Source organism: Arvicanthis niloticus, chromosome 13 (assembly GCF_011762505.2).
Source record: "Arvicanthis niloticus isolate mArvNil1 chromosome 13, mArvNil1.pat.X, whole genome shotgun sequence".
Lineage (NCBI taxonomy): Eukaryota > Metazoa > Chordata > Mammalia > Rodentia > Muridae > Arvicanthis > Arvicanthis niloticus.
This window is the reverse complement of record NC_047670.1, coordinates 31,832,318-31,853,587: the sequence shown is the minus strand read 5'-3', so window position 1 is coordinate 31,853,587 and position 21,270 is coordinate 31,832,318. Positions and strand designations below refer to the sequence as shown.

At 39.8% G+C, this 21,270-nt stretch overlaps 1 protein-coding gene and 1 long non-coding RNA gene across 11 annotated transcripts in view; one reads left to right on the top strand and one right to left on the bottom strand.

Annotated features, from left to right (window-relative positions):
* Enpp2 (ectonucleotide pyrophosphatase/phosphodiesterase 2) overlaps positions 1-21,270 on the top strand; it is a 114,760-nt gene that overhangs the window by 66,443 nt on the left and 27,047 nt on the right. For 7 of the 9 annotated variants that reach the window (XM_076911356.1, XM_076911358.1, XM_076911355.1 and 4 more), the window contains exons 10-15: positions 2,835-2,900; positions 3,675-3,747; positions 10,171-10,279; positions 16,273-16,398; positions 19,918-19,949; positions 20,672-20,799. In XM_076911356.1, coding sequence (XP_076767471.1) covers positions 2,835-2,900; positions 3,675-3,747; positions 10,171-10,279; positions 16,273-16,398; positions 19,918-19,949; positions 20,672-20,799 — 534 coding nt within the window. Of the gene's footprint in view, positions 1-2,834; positions 2,901-3,674; positions 3,748-7,993; positions 8,150-10,170; positions 10,280-16,272; positions 16,399-19,917; positions 19,950-20,671; positions 20,800-21,270 lie in introns of all 9 variants that reach the window. The other 2 variants (XM_034516264.2, XM_034516265.2) reach the window with 1 other exon arrangement.
* On the bottom strand, positions 9,426-20,188 carry LOC143434075 (uncharacterized). 2 transcript variants are annotated; one of them, XR_013103268.1, is made up of 3 exons: positions 20,050-20,188; positions 19,431-19,523; positions 9,426-9,553 (listed from the first exon to the last, which is right to left on the bottom strand). It is a non-coding gene; the product is annotated as an uncharacterized LOC143434075 (long non-coding RNA). The 2 variants fall into 2 exon arrangements; XR_013103267.1 differs by lacking the exon at positions 9,426-9,553 and adding an exon at positions 15,928-16,032.

The window sequence follows — 21,270 nt, the reverse complement described above, 5'->3', positions numbered from 1 at the left end:
GAACTGCTGCAAAGCTTCCTTGAAAAGGCCCAGTGTTCTGTCTTTGAATGACAGTTTTCTCCACCCATTTGAAACCACTTATAAGAAGGTGGCTTTTGTGTGCTCCCACGATGTCTTTGCCTCTCCAGCCATTCTTTTATCCCCATGTCCTGGAAGTGAGCAGGCTCATTTACTTCCAACTCTGACCCCTTTGAAGCTTTTTATAACTTTATAAAACATGACCAGGCTTCTCACTTTTATGGAGAATATATATCAAGGGAATCTACATATAGTCCATTTTGAAAAATTTTTAAATTTAAATAAAACCAGATTCAAACCATAGGTTTAGACTTTAAAGGTCCTCTTTAAAAAAAAAAAAAAAAAACACACACACACAGTTTCTTATTGCAGTCTAGAATTTATTCTTGCTCTTAAATGATAGTGTTTCATTTCAAAATCATCCCCAGCTGACACTGCATCCTGCATCTCGTTCCTTTGTTCCAACTTATTCTTAGAGGCAGTAATTCCCATTATATAGAAGTGTTTAGTTTGAATAGAATCCTAGTTCTGCTACTTGTAAGGCTTGGGCATGCGACTGACTACCTCAACAAATCAATAGCTTCATCTTTAAATAGGAATTATAATGAGGATACTGTGGAGACAGAGTGAGTTAACTTCTTTAGAGTGCTTTATTAGGTTCCTTGGTACAGAGAGAACAGCCAATAACTGGTATTTTTTTTTTTTTTTATTCTCATTATCTCTTTAAGGACTGACTAGACAATGTAGCCCCTCACCACCAAGTTCTTCATTAGTCAGCCCTTCATGTTCTAGTTTTTAGTTATCTTTGCTTTTTTTCAGGTTTGTGGTGTGTGTTTGTGTGTGTTTGTGACGGTGTCTTATGTACTTGATCTCAAGATTGATTCTTTGTTAGTCGATTCTGCTGGAGACAGTGACACACTCTATTTTCCTTGCTGCATAGACACTTGCTGGCCGTTGGTCATATTATTTGCAATTCTCTGCCCTGTGTTTAAGACACTCATGCCTTTTTTATCTGTGAGATTATTTCCACATTGAAAACTTTAGAGACAACCTCGTCCAACTCCTTGTTTTAGCTATCAGAGTATTAAGGCTGAGGTTGTTAAATGTCGAAATCAAGCTCACACTCAGGATGGGCTGCAGAGTCTTCATTGTTGCACAGATAACTCAAGAAATGATAAAATATTCCTCTGCTTTTCCACTCCAAGTAGAGGAGGATGACTCCAACCATAGTCTTTTTGGTGGGAGAATCTTGTATCTGTGTTTGTATACCTACAGGCCTTAATTGTATTGTACCTTTTATATACATTTCATGAATAAATGTATTCTTTCTATAGAACTAGAAATCCAGCACATGATTATAGAAACTAGAATTTTCAACGAATCTATTAACTCTTTGATAATTTCTTATACTATGTTTTGATAATACTTACTTCCCACACCTTCTCGTACCTCTCCTCTAGATCCACCCCATCTCTTCAGCAGCCCGACTTCATGACTTTTTTTTTATTTTTATGTTTTAAAAATCTTACCCACCAAGTCCACTTGATGCTATTGATGCTGCCCATATACTCATGGGTGTGAGGCCATCCATTCCAGCATTGTTGAAGTAGTAGAGGCCAGAGCCTCAAAGAGAATTGACTCTCTCCTTTAACTGTCACCTATCAGTAGCTCCTCACCTCCACTCTAGAATATTGATTGGCTTGGTTTTATAAAACTTGCATTTTCCTATGAGCCAGGAATGATTTCAAGAACTTTACATATCTCTTTGGATCCTTCTAAAAACCTTATGAATAGGTACTGCTTGTAGCATTTTGCAAAAGATAGAAACCTTGTCAAAGGGTGAATATTCTGAACTTGACATGTGTTCTGCTTGCTACCTTGTATTTCTCTACTGATGCCAGGTGTTCATATCTGCGCTGTGACAACACACACACACACACACACACACACACACACACACACGCACAAAGCAGCTTTCAAGTAGATAGAAAAATAAAGTAACAGGAATAGGCTGGGGCACTGGCTTTTTTTTTTTTTTTTTCTTTGTAAGTGAGGAAAGAATTCAAAATATGCAATTAAATTTATTTTGTTCTGATACAACAGATTTCTAAGGCTAAAAGGATTAAATTCCTTAAGTGATTAACCTGGCTTTGCTTAGTCTGTTTTGATTTCATTTATAGGACATAATAAGCAGGGCCACATTTATTCAATGCCAGTGCAATGTGTTTACAATAGGATTTATTTTATAGTAAGCATGATTTTGTGGTCTTGGAGGTCATCTTTAGACAGAGAGGATTCTGGGGTGGCATCAGATCCTGAGAGTAGAGCTAAGTGGAGCTGGGGGGATGGGTGTCGATGGCAGGCACAGAAAGAGGGTCCCTAGCCCTAGTCATTTGCCATGTTTGTGAGGATCTATCTTTTTCCCAGCCATCTTGTTGATGTTCCCTGAGACTAAGGGTTTAAATGGTCTACCCAATAATTTTCCTCACCACGATAAAACTAGTGCAAGTTTGGATTCAACATGAATTAGCCTCTATGGTCTGCTCTTAGAGCAGAAGAACATTTTGTGTTCCTTGTTGTAAGGGGGAGCGATTTTTTTTTCTCAAGTCAAGATAGTACTTAGCTTGCTAGCATCCTGTCCTGTATTAGCCAAGAGCTCCTAATGCTATTACCAGGCCGAGGGTAATTATATTCAACAGAGGAATGGTAGTTTAAACACAAAAGCCATTGTGGATGAAGATTATACCCCTTTTGTCAGTCTTATAATTATGTGTGCCTGATCTTGATAGATTTGCTTTGTTTTTATGCCCCTTCAGGAGTATCCCTCATGAGCGGAGAATCCTAACCATTCTTCAGTGGCTTTCCCTGCCAGACAACGAGAGGTATTAGTTCTCCTGTCTCCTTTAATCTTCCTTCTTCAGCACCTTTCCATCTTGTTCAAGTGCTGGACAAAGCACTAGATGAATGGACTGGGACATAGAAGCACAGCCAAGGATTGCTGTTATTAAAAATTTTGTGCTTATTAACCTTAAGCATTATTTCCCTAAGAAGGTTTCAGTTACCAGGGGACCATTTAATTACATGGGTTATTCCAGCTGACTTCAGAGGACCTGAAGCAAGTGGTTGGCTTTGATAAAGGAATCAATCTTCAGCATCTCAAGGGCTGAAAGGCATTAAGCCTGAGTGTCCATCCCCTTGAATATAGTCAGTTCTCTCAGACTGTGACCACCATGTTCTGTTATGGAAGGTTGTAAGGAGTCCCCAGTGATGTTTGAATATTTTCATTGTGACTTTTAATGCCTTGAAGTAACACTTGCCACTTACCACAGTGAGAATCGGCGTGGAAGCGTGTAGCTCGACGAAGTAAAAGTAATAGGAAGTAAAAGTTTTTATTGTACTGCTAACCATGGGTGGGAGACTCATTCAGTTGGAAGGATTTTGTTTTTAAATTCTTTTAGGTTAATGTTCAGTGATGGGTTTCATTATGGCATTTGCATGTCTGTGTGTTACTATGATTTGCTTTCTCCTATTTCCTTTCTGTTGCCTTTCTGTGTGCTCACTAACCCCCTTGACATGTTTGTTTGTTTGTTTGTTTGTTTGTTTTATGGATTGCTCTGTGTAGCCTGGGATTAATGCTAGTTCTGATTTTCCCACAGGCCTTCAGTTTATGCCTTCTATTCAGAGCAGCCTGATTTTTCTGGACACAAGTACGGCCCTTTTGGCCCTGAGGTTAGTAGTTTACCATCTGCCTGAGGAGAACTGGTGTTCCCATGTCACCTACCTTCCAAAAACTTATTTTATTTTAGGATTTGTACAAAGTCTGGGAATTTTCATATGTAAAAGGCATGAGCATTGTCAAATAATGTGTAAAATTTAGACTAAAACCTTAAAAAAAAAAAAAAACCCTTAAATGCACTTATTTCTCTTACAGAAACTTTATTTCAGATTGGTTTAATATAAAAACATATCCTAAACATGGTGCTATGGGAAATAAGGGGAAAATGTAGCCATGAAGGAAGCCATCGGCAGAGATTTGGCTACCATTGGCTAGGACAGAAAGAATTTTTGAAACTCCTGATACACATGATACCATAACTGAATTTTAACTCCTTTAAAATGCTTACACAGAGGGGAAGTTATTCATCAGCCCCAGTAGCCTTATCATGATTAACCAGACATATGGCATAGGGGAGATACATTTTATGGGCTATTTGAACGTAGGTGCTCATACTGTGAAGCCATGAGCACTCCAGAGATGCAGGTAATAAATAAAACGCACTCTTAAATGAGGGAGATACTCCACTGGAGGCAGGAGGCTAAGGATGCAGGTGATGCTCTGGCTGCCCTCAGCCACCCCAGTAGCAGACCGTAAGGTACAATTCACTCAGGTGTCATGTCCAGGAAACAGTGGCATATTATTGGTTTTGTTGATTTAGGATGGAATCCTTCCTAACATTTCAGTTAGTCTTGCAGTATGACGAAGTCTGCCAGTCAAACTTTTAAAATATTTTAAATGCTTTTCATTTTTGTCATGGGACACAGAGGTCGTTACAACAACGTAAATGGTAATCTGAGCTGAGGAAATTATTTTAAAGAGTCTTTGTTGACGGCTACTATCTCCAATTCTCTGGAAGCCCATGCTGGAACAGTTGTTCTAACTAAATTCACTGCGTTCAGCATAGGGATATGCTAAAGATGCAGATAAATGTATCTTGATTAGAGCAGTTCTGAACAAATTGCCCCGTGTCTAAACAAACACAGTGAATACTAAGAAGACAGAAGGATTTCTGAATGCTCCAACATCCATTCAGTGGCAGGTGATTTTTTTTTTTTTTTAAGTAGTAGAAACTGATAACTATGAAACTGTTCATAGTTTGTCTTGGATCACGGAAATCGTATAACTCCAAGGCTCTTCTACCCTTTTGATGCTTAAGCTTTATTGCATGATTATGAAATACAAATGATAAAATGTGATAAACATCTGCATACATGAAACACAAAAAAGCAAGAATGGCCGTTTTATCTTTGGGAAGACTTTCTTTAAGATTAAAATGAACTGAAGGAGCCAGATTTTTTTTTTTTTTAAATGTTAAAAAAAATAAACCCCATAAACAGCTAACTAGTTCCATGTGCTCTATTAAAAAGTACAATTTTGTTGGAATAGTATCCTTTAAAAGAAAAAAAAAAAACCAGGAATTTGTATTGATATATAGCCATTCTTTTGAAAGTCAAGGCTGATACTTGAAGAGGTTTGAGGCTGTTTAAGTTTCTTGGTAAGTGGAGGATTCGTGTTAGACTCTTAGACCGTGAACCTTCCCACAGAACCAGCCAGCTTTCCCACAGAACAGGGGACTCAGACAAGCCACCTATAACTATGGTCAAATTATAGGAATCATCACCTATGGGGCAAGAACTGGCTCTTAACAATACACAATAGTTATAACACATTTGATACCCTAAATCCCATGGCTTAGCAGTAAATGTTCTTTTTCAGGGACGTCTCTCACTTTGTGATACATGTGGTTTCGTTATAGCTACCTTGTGAAAGCAGATGCATTTTGGTTAAGAAACAACCCAGTTGTCTCAAAATGCTGAGCAATGACTAAATGATGCAAGGTGCAGAATGCTTTAATTTGGTACAATGATGGTTTCTATGTCCATAATTGCTTATAAACATACACACCTTCTTCCCATAGTGTTTTTGAGTTAAGAATTGTAAGTATTCTTGTTATGTTTTTTCCCCCAGTATTAATACTTCTTGCAGCTGGGGTTTCTTCCCTAGCTGCTGGGAAACCATTATTGATTATATGCCTTGCAGAATCTCATAGCCTGACCATGCCTCATAAAGAAAAGGACATTTTCAGATTCCAACTCTTTCTCATGGTTCTAAGAAACTTCTACTGAAACCAAGGCAAAAAAATCATTTTGTTCTGCTAAACTAGAGCCAAAGCAAGCCAGCAAAAAAACCTTTCTTGTGTGATGAGCTTGACTGGCTTGTAAAACTGTTTATCATAAACTTCTATGTGCATGAATAAACATCGATGTGTCATCAGAGATCGTAAGTGTGCACGAGGGCACCGTACCCACTAGGTGAAAGATCACTAAAACCCGTGACTTTTGACAAAGAACAAGAAAAAAAAACTTGCATTAGAAATTGAACTGAAATGAGTGTAAGTAGCGAAGAGCTATATGGCACAGTAAGATGAAGTCAACTGAAGTTTGTGCTTTATTTGCTTAATATTTGAGTACACTTGTTTTTCAGGGTGAGTTTCAAAGGCTCTTAACTGAGATGGCCAAACACGGGGCTAACAGTTTGGAGAAATGGTGTACTGCTCCTGCTTTCATAGTGTAATGGTGAATGTTCAAAATATGCTTGCTTTCGATTATTGGCACAATCTTTTTTTCTCTCTCTCTTTGATCTATGCTTTCTCTATGACTTCTTGTTCGGCTGCTCTTCTGGGCCTAGAGGCAGAGCTTTGGCTGGCTAGTCCCTACCTTCAGATGGTAAAGAATCCTTCTGAAAGGCAGGGAAATTTGCATCCCGCCCCTCTCCCATTCTCTGAATAACCTCAGGCTAAAACTTCTAAATTCAGGCTGAAGTATGGCTGGACAGTGAAAACTTAGCTTTCGGTCTACCCCTAACATCCGAAGAAGGAGAAACATGCCTTTGTAATGACTGGATGAAAAGTCCATCTGCTTACACTCCGTTTCTTCTGCTCTTCTAACCTGCTGCAATTGGAACGGTTCTCTGGGCGTCTTTGGAATGTTGGAGTTTCTTTGCAAATGGCTTAGAGTTTGATGGGCAGATTCGAGCGCTGGCAGAATGTACTCAGTGACCATGACATGGAAAAACCCTCTTCCTTTTTCCTGCTCTTCTCATGGAGACTTGCCTAAACTAGAAGCATTAAAACCAAAGCAAACCAAAGCAAAGTCGACAGGGCTGTGACTTCTGATCGCTCTGCCGGAGAGAGAGGATGAGATAGAAACAGAAAAGCTCTTGCAGCTGCTTGCCCTGCGAACAGAGCAACCGCATGGCAGATATCCCCCTTGGTTACACTAACACTGTTCCTCTTCCTGCCCCTGCCTGCATCCCAATGGCTCTTGGAACAGTCCTGCCAAGAGATAAGGTGGCTAGGTAGACAGCAAGGCCTGCTGCTTTAATTCACCTTTACACCACTAGCAAATCAGGGGCTGGTTTTCCCTAGCACTGGGGTCTCTTCTTCACTTGATGGTTAGATGTTATTGCTCTCCGGATTTGCAAGCAATACTTATAGAGCCATTGTTGCCTCGGCCAGCGAGCTAGCTTCCCATAGCAAGCGTCTGCTCGAAGTCTTTCAAAGAGGATTTCTAAGCACGTAGTCCTACGTGTGTTCCTCTTTCCCCGCCAAAAGTCCTGATGTGTATGAGTTCATTCGGGACCAACAGAGACGGCTTATCATTCCTGTTTTATTTTGTCCTTGGTTGACCGTGCAAGCCGAGAGCCCTCTGATACATTTGGTGGTATGATCACATAGGTGTCCATCAGTTGCTGAGTTGGAGCCACCTACATGAACTTCATTCTCACCTCGAAGTGACCAAGTAACCTTGACTCTGGTTACAAGCTAGTACTCTATCCACAGAGAGCTTTTTGTAACCAAGAAGCAGTCTGTCACCAGTGCAGGAATCACAGAGCTTGCCTAATGTCACTTTCAGATGTACCCATATACTGGCTTCTCAGCCAAGGGCAGTCCACCTGACTAGATCCTCTTACGTCGTATCCTAGTATCAGCAATGAAGCTGTGACCACATTGAGACCCAGGTTAAAGGCCTCTCTCTATAGAGAGTCACCTCTCATTCCGATGTGTTCTCCCTTAAGGAGAACTTAGTTTTGCCAACTCAGACTCTGCTGACCCCAGATGGGAAAGTATGAGCTTTACTATCTGTCCCAGAGGGACAGGCGACTTCTGAGTACAGACATCTCTATCCGCCAGTACAGGAGATTAGTTATGGCTCACCTCTTACTCCGCCTAAAAGACCTAAGAGGAAAGTTGCCCCTAAGAGGAGACAGGAAAGACCAGTTGCTCCTCCAAAGAAAAGAAGAAGAAAATTACATAGGATGGATCATTATGCAGCGGAAACTCGTCAGGACAAAGTAAGTTTATCTACTGTTCCAAACCTCTGTGGCGGGCAGGTCTGGCTTGAAGGCTGCCTTTGGTGCCTTGGTTTGAAAATCGTCTGGGTAAGGTTTAAGAGAACTGTTGTGTTCTCCTTGGCTCTGAGTCTAGGATCCTCTGGTGCGTTAGAGGTTAACGGTGATGTGAAGATATCTTGTACTTTCAGTACCATAGGGAAAAAAGGGGGGTCTTTGATCTTCTTTAAAGTTAGTTGACCCTGAGGGAAAAAAATCAACGGATGTTGCCATTCAGGCTGTAGTGACAGCTTAGAGAGCTATTGATTCTGCCTGGAAGAAAAAAGTCACTGTGATTTCTTGTGCTATCTATTGAGAAGAATCTCAGAAGCTGGTAAGGCAAGTCTTTTAAAAGAATGCAGATTAGAACTCAATAAAAATGCTGACGTATGTTAATGGGGTATACTTTCTGAGTTCAGCAGAGGTCTTGTGTGGACAAGAGAAAACTATGAGCAGACAGAGCTGCATTTTTTTTTCTCACGGTGGTAGTAAAAGAATTTACTCTTAACATTTACGTTCAAAAGAATCTTTGCTTATTCATTCTCTCAAAACCTTCAAATTCCTGTGAGGCAGATTCTTCATTGTGAACCTGATTGCCAAAAAGCTAAGTTCTGGATTTTACCTGAATTGTCCCATTGAATGAAGGAAAATAACTCAGGGCCAAGGATAGACATGTGTTATGCATTTCGTGTTTCTATGTCTAGACATGGATCTTAGAGGACAGTGTGTTTCCCAGACAAATACCACTTAGACGCACATCTGTTAGTCCCTTCAGGTTCTGTGGCACATCTCATTCTGCAACTCTCAGTTGTGATTTGAAATGCCAGAGAAGAAAAGAGGCCTCTCTACCTTGTCTCAAGATGAAATGATAGAAGGAAAGGTCATAGCTCATCCGAGAAGATTCACATGGCAGATGCCATGATGCATTTGATTGGAAATGATACTCAGGCTTCTTCTTTCCATCTTGGTTATCTTGGATATATGTCTGTGGTTGTTAACTGAGCTGTGAAATCTATCTAAACCGGTGTACGGTGTTTGTCTGGAGGGAGGTTTCTTAAAACTTTCTGTTTCATAATCAGAGATGAGACCCCGAAGGCAATCCTTTGTGTGAGCGCCCATGACTCCCGTTGGAGCTAAAGTGAGAGATGGTGGATTGTGTTTCTTGGGCTTTGGAAATGTTGCTCGGATAAGAATTGGAAATTTGTACTTCATTAGTCTAACTAGAAGGAGTTCTGAGGTTCATTTCTGTTTGTTAGGATTCTTGTCCATTCTTATTTAATCTGCATGAAAACAATGAAGTTGAGAAACAGTAGCTTCTCCTGAGGTCGGCTCCACAATTGGTTGCTCTCTGAGGTTGGCAGTTATGGTCTGTGGAACAAGGGACACGAATCTTGTTTTATTAACGTTGTTCTAATTCATTTCCCAGGAGGTGATGATTTTATCCTCCAGTGTTAATGCTTTTGGTTCCCTCAGCATCTCTCTCTCTCTCTCTCTCTCTCTCTCTCTCTCTCTCTCTCTCTCTCTCTCTCTCTTCTCTCTCTCTGTCTCTCTCTCCCTTCCTTCCTCCCTCCCTCCCTCCTCCCATCATTCAAAGTCTGGTGATTTTACACAGAGAAAAAGGGATTTACACTCTTCATCTGACTTTCTACTCACTCTTAAAACTCTTGGATTTACAGAATATGATTACCTTATGGAAAAACCATTTTGCCCTCAAAAAGGATTTATATCAGTAATTTGTGATATTTTCATATCAAAATATTTCAAAAGGGATGGGATAAGGAGAGCTTTTTATTCTCAAAAGAGACTGCAAGGTACTTATAGCTTATTACCATTAAAAAAAAAAAAAAGGAAAATATTTCCTTGACAAAACTCTGCCTCTGAGCCAGAAGTTTTCTTTTTAGAATGTTCTAAGGGTAGAAGAACTATGGAAATTGTAAGGTAAAAATACATAAATAAATACGTGAGGACTGACTTGCTTCTTACAGATGACAAATCCTCTGAGGGAGATTGACAAGACCGTGGGGCAGTTAATGGACGGACTAAAACAACTTAAGCTGCACCGTTGTGTGAATGTTATCTTTGTTGGAGACCATGGTAAGGATTCATTTTTAATTTGCTGTTAAGACAGAAGCTTCACAGGGTGGTGGTGGTGGTATATGCCTTTAGTCCTAGCACTTGGGAGGTAGAGGCAGGATCCTTGTGAGTTTGAAGCCAGCCTATAGAGTTAGTTCCAGGACAACTAGAGCTACACAGTGAGACCCTGCCTCAAAAACCAAAAACCAACCAACCAACCAACCAACCAACCAACCAAGTAAACTGAAAAGACAGAAGTTTCCCAGGGTGTTGAACAAAGGAACCCATGCTCTCTGAATCCAAAATTCTGTTCTTAACTTCCTTTTTCCCCTTTGCTTCAGGATAGGGAAAGAAATTAGGTCATAACACATAATAACTTATGAGAGACACAGGGATGGGGGAGATTTCTTCATCCTCATGTTCTTTGCAGGAGAGGCCTTGCTGCAAAAATCTGTCTCCTATTAAAGTCTCTCAGACAGTTTACATGTGGTAGGAATGACTTCCTCTGTGAAGTCAACGTGGCAGGTGACAGACTCCTGCCTCTGTGAACCATATCTCCAGAAGGAGTGTACAAAGTTGTGTAGCTAAAATAATAATTTTAAATATGTAAAGAAGCTAGAGATGTAGAGGTCTTGTCAAAAATATAGCATTTTAGAAAAGAAAAAAAAATGGTTTTCTGGAGCTCTCCGAGGGAATCCAAAGCCAAAATCAAGGACTCAACATAGGAAACTTATTAATGGAAAGAATCAGTGTAGGAAGTAGCCTGTTCTCCCTCTCTTCCTCCTCCCTTTCTCTGTCCCTCCTCCTCTTTCCCTCCTCTTTCCTTCCTTCTCCCTAGCCCCTCCCAGATCTAACCAGCCTCCCCATCTCTACCACTTTCTCCCATCCTTGTGTCTTTTTTTTAAAAAAATAATTTCCTAAGTCCAATTTGTGCTACTCATATATCCAAGACTGTGGGGCCATCGATTGGAACATGGTAGACTTACCAGGGGTTACATTCTTACAGAAAACTGATTCCCCCTCCCCTAGGACTCACAAACTGTCAGTAGCTCTTCAGTTAGATGGGGGCTCATGTTTCTTTCCCCACTCATCACTGGTGCTCTTTTGCCCTGACTCCATCTCTAGCTCGACGTTACTTTCACCCTGTCTTCTGCATTAGTCTCTGAGTCTTTGGGAAAGGGTTGTGATATAAATGTTCCCTTTATAGCTGAGCACTCCAGAAACTTAGTTTCTGCATTTTGTCAGATTGTGAGTTTCTGTATTAATTGTTGTTCATTGCACAGCAAACAAACTAACCCTGATGAGGTCTAAGAGCTGCACTAATCTGAGATATAGAAATACAAATGTAGAAGGCAGTTGTACACTGTGTTCTCTTAGCTAAATAATAACAGTTGGTTTACCCCTGGATCATGTTCTCGTGGCCAGATTGATATTATCAAATGTGTTTCCTCCTATCGAGCAGGCCTGAAATCCAAGCAGAGTGATTACCCTCATACTGTTCATGCTACTATTACATCCAGGGGCTGTCTTGCCACACTGCTCCTTGCGGTTGACAGAATTCACAGCTGTGTGAGACTGTTGATTTTTTTTTTTTTTTTTTTCTCCCTAGTAGTCTACATAGCACCTTCTGGTACTCTGAAATCTAGTTAACAGAGAGAGAACTTCATATTCAGTACCAACTGAGTTTTCAGAGAGCATTTAACATGCATGACTCACAGACATGCAGATTCAGTTCTAGAGAGTGTCATCTAAGTTCTGAAACTATCAAACTGTAAGTTATAATAATGACCTTGGAATTTGAGGTCTTTCCTTTTTAGTAGAGTGTAAAAATATTGATTGACTTCCTGACAGTTCTGCTAATAATAGTGAAACTTCCGAGCTCTATTTTGGCTCCTGAGATTTTATTTCCAGAGCATTCTAGAAGATCTGAGAAACTGGGGTAAGGGGTGGGTTTTGTGGATGCTAACTTGCCCCCCCCCCAGTAGATTAAATGATACCCTCTGTAAGATCATTCTCTACTAGTTTGGCTTAGTGGAAAGTTGTAGACTGGGTGGAAATGGTAAGCATATGACACACTAATTCGATTTAAGTTGCCCAGAAGTGTGGAGAACATTAGCTCACATGTTAGTAGCAGACATCTAAGGTCCCAGTGAGTCACATGTCAGAGCACCATAAAGGTCACATGCAAACTAAAACCCGTTCTTAATATGCAGATTGCTAAAATGAACAGATTCATTAGTTTTGGAAAGCCAAGGCACTTTTTTTTTCTGAAAGGTAGGTTGCCTACTATGAATTTCAGTAGACCTCAGATCACACCATGACACTTGAGTACATTGGATATTGTATGAAATCCACCTTAGCAATTCTCAGTCCTTCATCTGCAGACTGAAAACACTGGCTCCACACAGGAGAAGTCAGCCTGGAGGGTAGAAGATACTAGAGGAACCCTGGGCACATTTGCCTAATGGTCGCTGTAGGCAAGGGCCATTGCTCAATGTTGGAACTGCAGAAGCTACAGTGTTGAAATGTCACAAATAGAATATTATTTCCATCTTCCATTCATCTGTTTTTGGAGATTTTTTTCCCTTTCTGGGGTAATGTTTTACTAGAACACAAAACTGTTTATTTTAACTTTCTCATCTGGAAAGTTTCCATGTTAAAAGAAAAGACACATGACTTTGTTATGTTAAAACATGTCTTGCTCTTTCTTCATGCTAATTGATATTAAGAAGTAGAAAAGGAAGACCACTAAGATGACTCAGTCATTAAAAATGCTTGCCATGTGAGCCTGGTGATCAGAGTTCAGGCCCTGGAATTGCTGAAATGGTACAGAGAAAAAAACAGAGTTCATTGAGTCGTCCTCTCACTGCCACATGTGTACTGTGGCACCCTTTATTATGAATATACACAACAATAATAAATAAAATTTTAGAAAGAAAAAATAGATTGATCTGGGATCCTCAGAAGTAGTAATTTGACTTGTAGCAGATCTCAACCACCCTGGATTACATTTCTTTACTCTAAAACCTTAAGACCTTTTACAAAATCATTTATTTTCCGTCTTAGAGAACATTAGCATACTAGATTGTACAAGGCAATTAAGTGGTCTCTCTTGATCCAAGGGAAATATGTTCTAAGACTCCTGGTAGACGCCTGAGACTGCAGATAGTACTAAACACTGTGTATCTATCATTTCTGATACATTTGTAATTGTGATAAAATATCATTTATAAATCTGACATAGTAAGAAATTAACAATAATCCATAGTGATAAAAATATATTTTTGGATGATACAAAATCAATTAGAGTGTGATATATTTTTTATTGGATATTTTATTTATTTACATTTCAGATGTCATCCCCTTCCCCCCCCCAAACCCTCTATCCCATCTCCCCTCCTCCATTTTGCTTTTATACCATTTTAATTACATGCAAGTATTAAGGTCATTTCTAGGTTGAGGAACTAGCAATACGATAAATGCAAATAGTCAAGGAACCAGCAAGGCAATAAACAAAGTTCTGTGATCACTCCCATGATCACTGTTTCTAAGGGCTTATCAGGATGACCAAAATATCTGTGAGCCTACTTCCCTGTCCTAGTCCAAAGTAATTTTCTAGTCTGAAGCCTATTTCTTTGTTCTAGTCTAAGATTTAGATTCCTGCTTGAAATTACTTCTTCGTTCTAGCCTAGTGTCAGATTCCTGCCTGAAGCCTTTTTTTTCTTGTCTTTGGCCAATGTCAGATTCTTGCCAAGCAGCCCCCAAAGCTCTCTGCCTCTCCCCCTTTTTTATTTTATAAACAAGACTGACCCTGTCTTAGGTCATTCTGACAAGAATGCCTTCCTTATCCATTGTGGAATATGCATTATCAAAAGCAATGCATTTCTGTCTTAGGTTGGTAAGGCTCTGTGCAGAATCTTACCCATCCTTGGCTTGCCAGCCTGTTAAATTAATAACTCTGTCTGGGGGTCCATTTTCAGTTTCAAGTCATGCACTTTAGCTGCCAACATGTTGATGTTGTGAAAGACAAGCTTTAACATGATGGGCAGGAATAAAAGCATTCCCAGGATAAAAATGGCTAGCATGCTCAAGCTATATATGCCATTCTTGAAGCTTGACCAAAATAGAAATACTGACCTCAGGCAATTTTATTAGCAGTATCTGCCACATCAATGCTCAGCAGAGCAGCATTCTTTGCATTCATAAGCTCACTATGTAAAGCTAAACATCCAGAGAAGTGTTAGAATTATGCCAAATACACTGCAAGTGTCTTTAAACTTTTTTCTAATTATAATGACTATCATTGTAAATTTTAGAAATAACACAAATCCAATGGTATTTGGCATGACACTCGAGATGGCTCCTTGCTCTTAAACAGAGTATGCTGTATTAAGAGTTATAACGACTGTTCTTAGTTACTGTGTGGATACCTTGGCTAAATGGAGACTTTCATCTTGAATAAAATGGAACAGGCTAGCAATCAACTTCATTATCTTATTTAGAATGGAAATTTAAAATTTATAAATTATTTGTTTTTGAAATTTTCTATTAATTAGTTTTGGATTGTTTACTTGAAAGCTAGAGCTTCAGAGAGTAAGGCCATAAGAATGGGTTGTCACCAGTTGTTGGGGGTGGGGAATGACCTCTGCACTGTAAATACTCACTGTTCTGGGTCAACTTGTGAATTCTAACAATCTCTATGGGATTTAGATCTGTAGAGCTGATTGAGTCTATAATCTTGGGATTTAAATTAGTTTTCAAAATATTGTAAATTTTCCTTCCTCTAGAAGACAAAAACCAAATTTAGGGTTAGGAATGAATATTGACCAATTAATTTTTTGTTTTCTCAATAGACCTTTTCTGTGTGATAGGTGCTACCCTTCCAGTTCCAATTATGTTGTTTAAAACTTTTTTTTTTCCGCAGTGTTTTGTTTTTCCCTTTGGGTGGTCATTTGGGATGACTTTAGTTTTCTTTCCCCCATTTCTTCTTGCCAGTATTGTTTTGTCAGTAACACCCAAGGCCACCAGTGAAGATGGTGACGTGATGTGATTATATCCTTAAGGCAGGGGACATTCTAGAAAGAAAGAGAGCAGGAAATAGCATTGTTTAAATGTGTGTGTGTGTGTGTGTGTGTGTGAGTGTGTTCAGAGGCATCAGATACCCCTGGAGCTGGAGTTATGGGCAGCTGAAATTGGTCTGACATGGTTTCTAGGAAGTGAACTCTGATTCCTCTCCAAGAACAGTATGTGTTTTTAACCACGGAGCCATCTTTCCAGTCCCACAAATGACATTTTGCAAAATAGAAGTAGAAGTGCATGTTCCAGTCATTTGTGCCACCCTGTCCCTTATTCTAATGGCAACAGATTCGAGCAATTAAAGGATAATCTCTTTTATTATGTCAATAGTTTGTGGTTTTCAAACATTATCTTATTTATTTATTTATTTATTTATTTATTTATTTATTTTGAGAGGAGAGAGAGAGAGAGAGAGAGAGAGAGAGAGAGAGAGAGAAAGAGAGAGAGAGAGGCAGAGGCAGAGGCAGAGACAGAGACAATAGCACTCATGTAGAAGTCAGAATAGAATTTTTGGGAGTCAGTTGTTTCTCAGTACCATAGTGGGTTTCAAGGATCAAACTCAGGTGGTCAGGCTTGGGGATAAGCACTCTTACCCACTGAGCTGTCTCACTGGACCTTAATCATGGCTTTTGGTGTTGCTGTTCTTGCTCAGTAACTCAAAGTAATAATTGAGGTGACACACTTTCAACCTCTGTTACCTGTGGGATGATATGATTAAATGAGTGTTCTGGAGAAAGATTATATAGATACAACTTTAAAACGTCACATCAGAACAATCTCAGTTGTGATGTTTTCTCTAACTTGCTGGAATCTAATTAGAGATTTAATTAAATGTTACAATGCAATCTTTAGTGGGTGTACAGTTTTTCTTTTAGAATTTAAATTTTAATACTGCCTGACAGTACTTGTGTGTGTGTTTATGTTTTTCATCCCCACAGGAATGGAAGATGTGACATGTGACAGAACTGAGTTCTTGAGCAACTATCTGACTAACGTGGATGATATTACTTTAGTGCCTGGAACTCTAGGAAGAATTCGATCCAAGTCTGTCAATAATCCTAAATGTAAGTTGGTCCTGAAAATATTAAGTTCAACTAATGATGGAAGAGGTAAAGACTTGTTCTCTGCAGCTAGAAAGCTTGGGCAAGAAATCCTAGTTGAGCTTCATTCAACTTCCTGATCTGTCGATAGAAGACTTGTTACCTATGAAGACTTTCGTGCACATCAACGTGTACTATTTACAGTGGTTCTGAGCAGAGCATCATCTACTGAACATTTGCATTTGTTTTTATCACGTGGAAATTGCACTTAATTTTATGCCTGTTTACAATATAAGGATCTATCTGTATGGGAGAGTTTTCAGGTTTCAAGGGCAGGCTGGTCACTTTGGTGAAGGTAAGTCTCTGGGTTGACAGAACCAATGGCCTTCCCCTCAGATTTCCTATGTACCTCCTGGAAGGAGGGCTCTTTTTATTTGTCAGAGTGATCTACAGAGTGGATGAGAGGAAAACTACTATGTTCTTACAGTCTGTTAACTACTCTGAAAAATTAGAAATTGAAAAAAATTAACTAGAAAATTATGAGCCTTTGCTTTAACTTGCTTAGCATGTTTAGGGTATGAGATGCGGCTAACACAAACTTCTGGTTTGTCTTGTTGTCATCCCAATTGTGAAAATTACATAGCTCTTTTTAATTTTCATAAAGTCTTTTTCATCATGCACATACACATTAATTATACCTGATATTATGTTATATAAGGGCATTTTCATATGAGCACATATATTTTATATTTATAAGCATATATATAGTTTGACTTGAGACATGCTATATTAAAACAGAACCTCAAAATAATAAACCATGGACATGAAGCTTAAAGCTTTGGAAACTTAAGTTTTTCCCGAGTTATGCTCCTAAGTTGACAAAGTTATATTCCTACGTCGACACAAATGGGACACATTCCAGGGTCAATGTTGGGAAATCAGCAAAATATTGGTGTTTCTTCCTCTTTTTCCATGTACTTTTCTGTCCTTTGTTGCCTCAGTACCTTTGCTCCCTTGAACTGGAGGACAAGCCTCTTTATTTTTAGCACCTGCATTTTAAGGTGTATGGGCAAATTTGCAAATCTATCTGAAAAACAATTTCTGACATCAGTAAGTTGAGTAGATTTACTGGGGAGATTGAATAGATGAGAAACTTGGTTGGGGGCCTTTGGAATCATAATACCTATAGTGAAATATTTATGCTCTCCATTCATTTTGAGAGACAGTGAGCTGGTCCATGAAAAGCACAATGGTGACCATATACTGTTGTCCATACTGCAGTACTTCTAAGCTCCCATTGAGACACTGGAGAAGCAACTTTAACACACTGTGCCTCAGGTTCCTCATGCATAGACTAAGGACTGTGGTGATGATTAAATAAGAGACTGTGCAAATATAATTACATTGTATTTAATCTGTAATCAATGCTATATGTTGAGTACAAAGATGAGGTCTTGGCCTTATTATTGTTTCAGCTGAATATAGACACAATCTTATTTAATTCCTCCAGTATCCTTATGGGATATGTATTGTCATTATATTTGTAGACAGAAGTTAAAGGCAGAGAGAGGGTTGAAGGAGCTAGCTCAGAGGGTGACAGTAGGTGGCAGAGCTCCAACTGGAACCCTGATTTGCTGATTCTTTAATAAAAATTATATTGCATTTGCTTATTTTGTTCATAGGTATGTATACACAGACACACAATAGTGCTATGTGCCATAACATGTATGGAGGTACAAGGAAAACTCATGGGAGTTAGTTTATTCCTTCCACTATGTCCTGGGAATGAAACTCAGGTTGTCAGGCACGGTGACAAGTACTTTACTGGCTGAAGCAACTGGTCCACCTCAATTAGCTGATTCTTAATCACCTCACCCTTTCCTCACTCACAGTGGCCTGGGTAGCAGGAAATGATGATGAGTTTACATTTGAAGGACTGATGTCTCAAACAAATGCCTTTGGCATTTCCTAAGAATTCTCTGGGAAGTGTCTGAGGCTGAAGTGGCCCTGTGTTTTTGATTTCTCTACACCAGCAGTTCTCATCTCTACCCGGTTGATGAGCCTCTATCTCCAAAAATATTTACATTATGATTCACAACAGTGGCAAAATTACAGTTTTGAAGTAGCAACAAAAACAATCTTTTGGTTGGGGGTCACGACACGTGGAACTGTATTAAAGGGTCGCAGCATTAGGAAGACTGAGAACCGCTGCTCTAAACTATCAAAAGATATGGATTTATTCTGTTTAGTCCCTGTGAAGACTGTGTTTCACAAGGCCAAAGAGTGTAGAGGTTCAGAGCATGGCCAGCTCAGTGAGACTGTGTACTGTGCTCCAGGGTGTAAGCCCCCTTACCTTTAAAACTAATTGGCTGGTTGAAGATTCTGGTCATCCTGTAACCTGGTATCATTTTGAATGAATGATCATAGAAGGGCCTCCAAAGCTCTTAGAGAGAAATGGGTGCACAGCATGGACTCAGATATCATTGCCATGATCGTTTGCTTGCTACCCATTAAATGCAGCTATCAAACTTTGAGTAGAAGTGGGGTTTACATTTTACCTTTGCATTTCAGAGCTTTAGGACTAAATTTCTAAAGATGGTACATTTTCCACAAATATGAACAAATGCAGATGTTTATGTGGTACTTACTAAGCACCAAGCCCCAGAGACTAGAGCAGTGAAACACATACACACACACACACACACACACACACACACACACACACACACACACGGGCAGTTCCACTAATGTTTCTGGGCTAGGGAAAGCTGCGTTGGGAGAGCTGGGTCTCCTCTGAATATAACTCTTTCCTTTCTCTTGATTCTATAATTATTTTGCAAACAAACAGCCTACAATCTCTTTTTCCATACAATCCCCACAGAGGGGCACCTTGACAAATAAGATCCAGTACACACACAGACATCTTCACCATACTTTAGTCTAGTTCCTAGTGTAGGCTGAAATAGTCTTTGTCTCCTGGCAGTGAACACACACACACACACACACACACACACACACACACACACGTGAGCCTACAGGTGCAAAGCAGTGCTCACCTATGTGATTATACCTATGATGTCACCACAGAAACTGCTTACTTGCTGCATTAGAATCTCATCTTGCCGTGATTGGTGGCTTGTTCCAAAGCACTGCAGAGAAACAGGAAGGGATGATGAAAGACCCCTAAAAATGACCAGCTCAGTTCCTGGCATGAAACTGCCAATAAATTCATGGGAGGCCCGCACAGGGATCTGTTTGGGGAAAAGTTGAAGCAAGTCACCTAGCAGTACTCTTGAGCTTTGGAAGGGAGAAGACTTCCTTTCTAGACAAGGAGCCTGGCATCGTGCAGTGCAGATTGCTGCGGGCTTAGTGCCACTGGTTTAGCTACCTCTCTGTTATTGAAATATGAAATACCTATACCCAGTTACACATCTGTTCAAAATGACAGTCAAAGGGGTGGAAGCACCGAGTCTCTGTTAAAAAAAAAAAAATCACTTTTCTCTGTTACTATGTTTTGAAATCTTTCTCCCTTTTTCTGCACAGATGACCCTAAAGTCATTATTGCTAACCTCACGGTAAGTGTTGCAAGGCTTCTGCCCTTGGCGCAGCTTCCACACGATCACCTTCCCATGTTTGCTTTCCCGGTGGGTGGTTAGGAACATTTTACTCACTGACCTGCAGTCCTGTGTATTTGTTTCTCCTAATCTTTCAAAACTTCTGGACCGAGGTCAACTGTAGCCTCTCCCCAATGGTCTTGGCGATGATCCAAACTGAGGCTTTGTTCTTCTTATTAAGCTGAGCAGTATTTGCTCATGATTAATCAAATCTTTCCTTACTCTCAAACAGATCTTCCCCCATCTTCTACTTCCCCCTGGTCCCAGATAGAGACTTCAAAGCCCTTGAGCTTATCATCAGATAGGCCTGCACATGTCTACCCGTCTCCTCCCACCACGCCTCCCACTCCTGGATTTGAAGCAGTTGGGACAGACCTTGAGTTTTAAACTGTCCTCAGTCTTGGGCTCAAGAGTCAGGAATTTTTATATTAAGAATTCCTCACCCCTCTGATAGCCTATGACTTATTTCTAAAGTTGTCTAAGTCCCTTGGAGCCTATGTGCTTTTTAGCATACATTATTTAATAAGGGGTAACAAGTTTCATTTGTTTAGTAACCATCCTTTTGTTGGGCCAACACCATTTTCAAGAGACAGACTAGGACTTTTTTTTTTTTTTTTTTTTTTTTTTTTTTTTTTTTGATAGAAAACCTCCCTCCATAAGACCAATATTCACTTATATTTCAGTGTAAAAAACCAGATCAGCACTTTAAGCCTTACATGAAACAGCACCTCCCCAAACGTTTGCACTATGCCAACAACCGGAGAATTGAGGATATTCATTTATTGGTCGACCGCAGATGGCATGTTGCAAGGTAACAAGAGGAGGCTGTCTCCGTCTTTGCAAGTACCTATGTGGCACCTGGAAATCCTTTAAGGTTCTTGGTCATCATTAAGAGAAATCTGGGCTGGAAATTTCATTGTTTAAATGGTGTGTGTGTGTACGTGTGTGTGTGTGTGTGTGTGTGTGTGTGTAGTAGATAACTGATGAGAATAGAAAGAACCACATCTCTAGTTCCTGCATCTTTTTTTTTAGTTTTTCATCCATCACTGTGCAGAAGTTTTATTCCTTGAACAACTTGAAATACAGGTAGGGTGTTGCTGATGTGGTCCTGATTGATGTGGTTGCATGTAGCAGAGTTTGTGGAAAGCCTCTGGAAATGCTAATCTTGAAACCTCTATTGCTGTGGACATGCCTTGCTCAAAATGTGACTGGTGTTTGCCTCCATCAAAAGTCTCTCCTAGATCAGGTGACCACTCTCTCCTTTGGAATCGGCTGTAGAGCA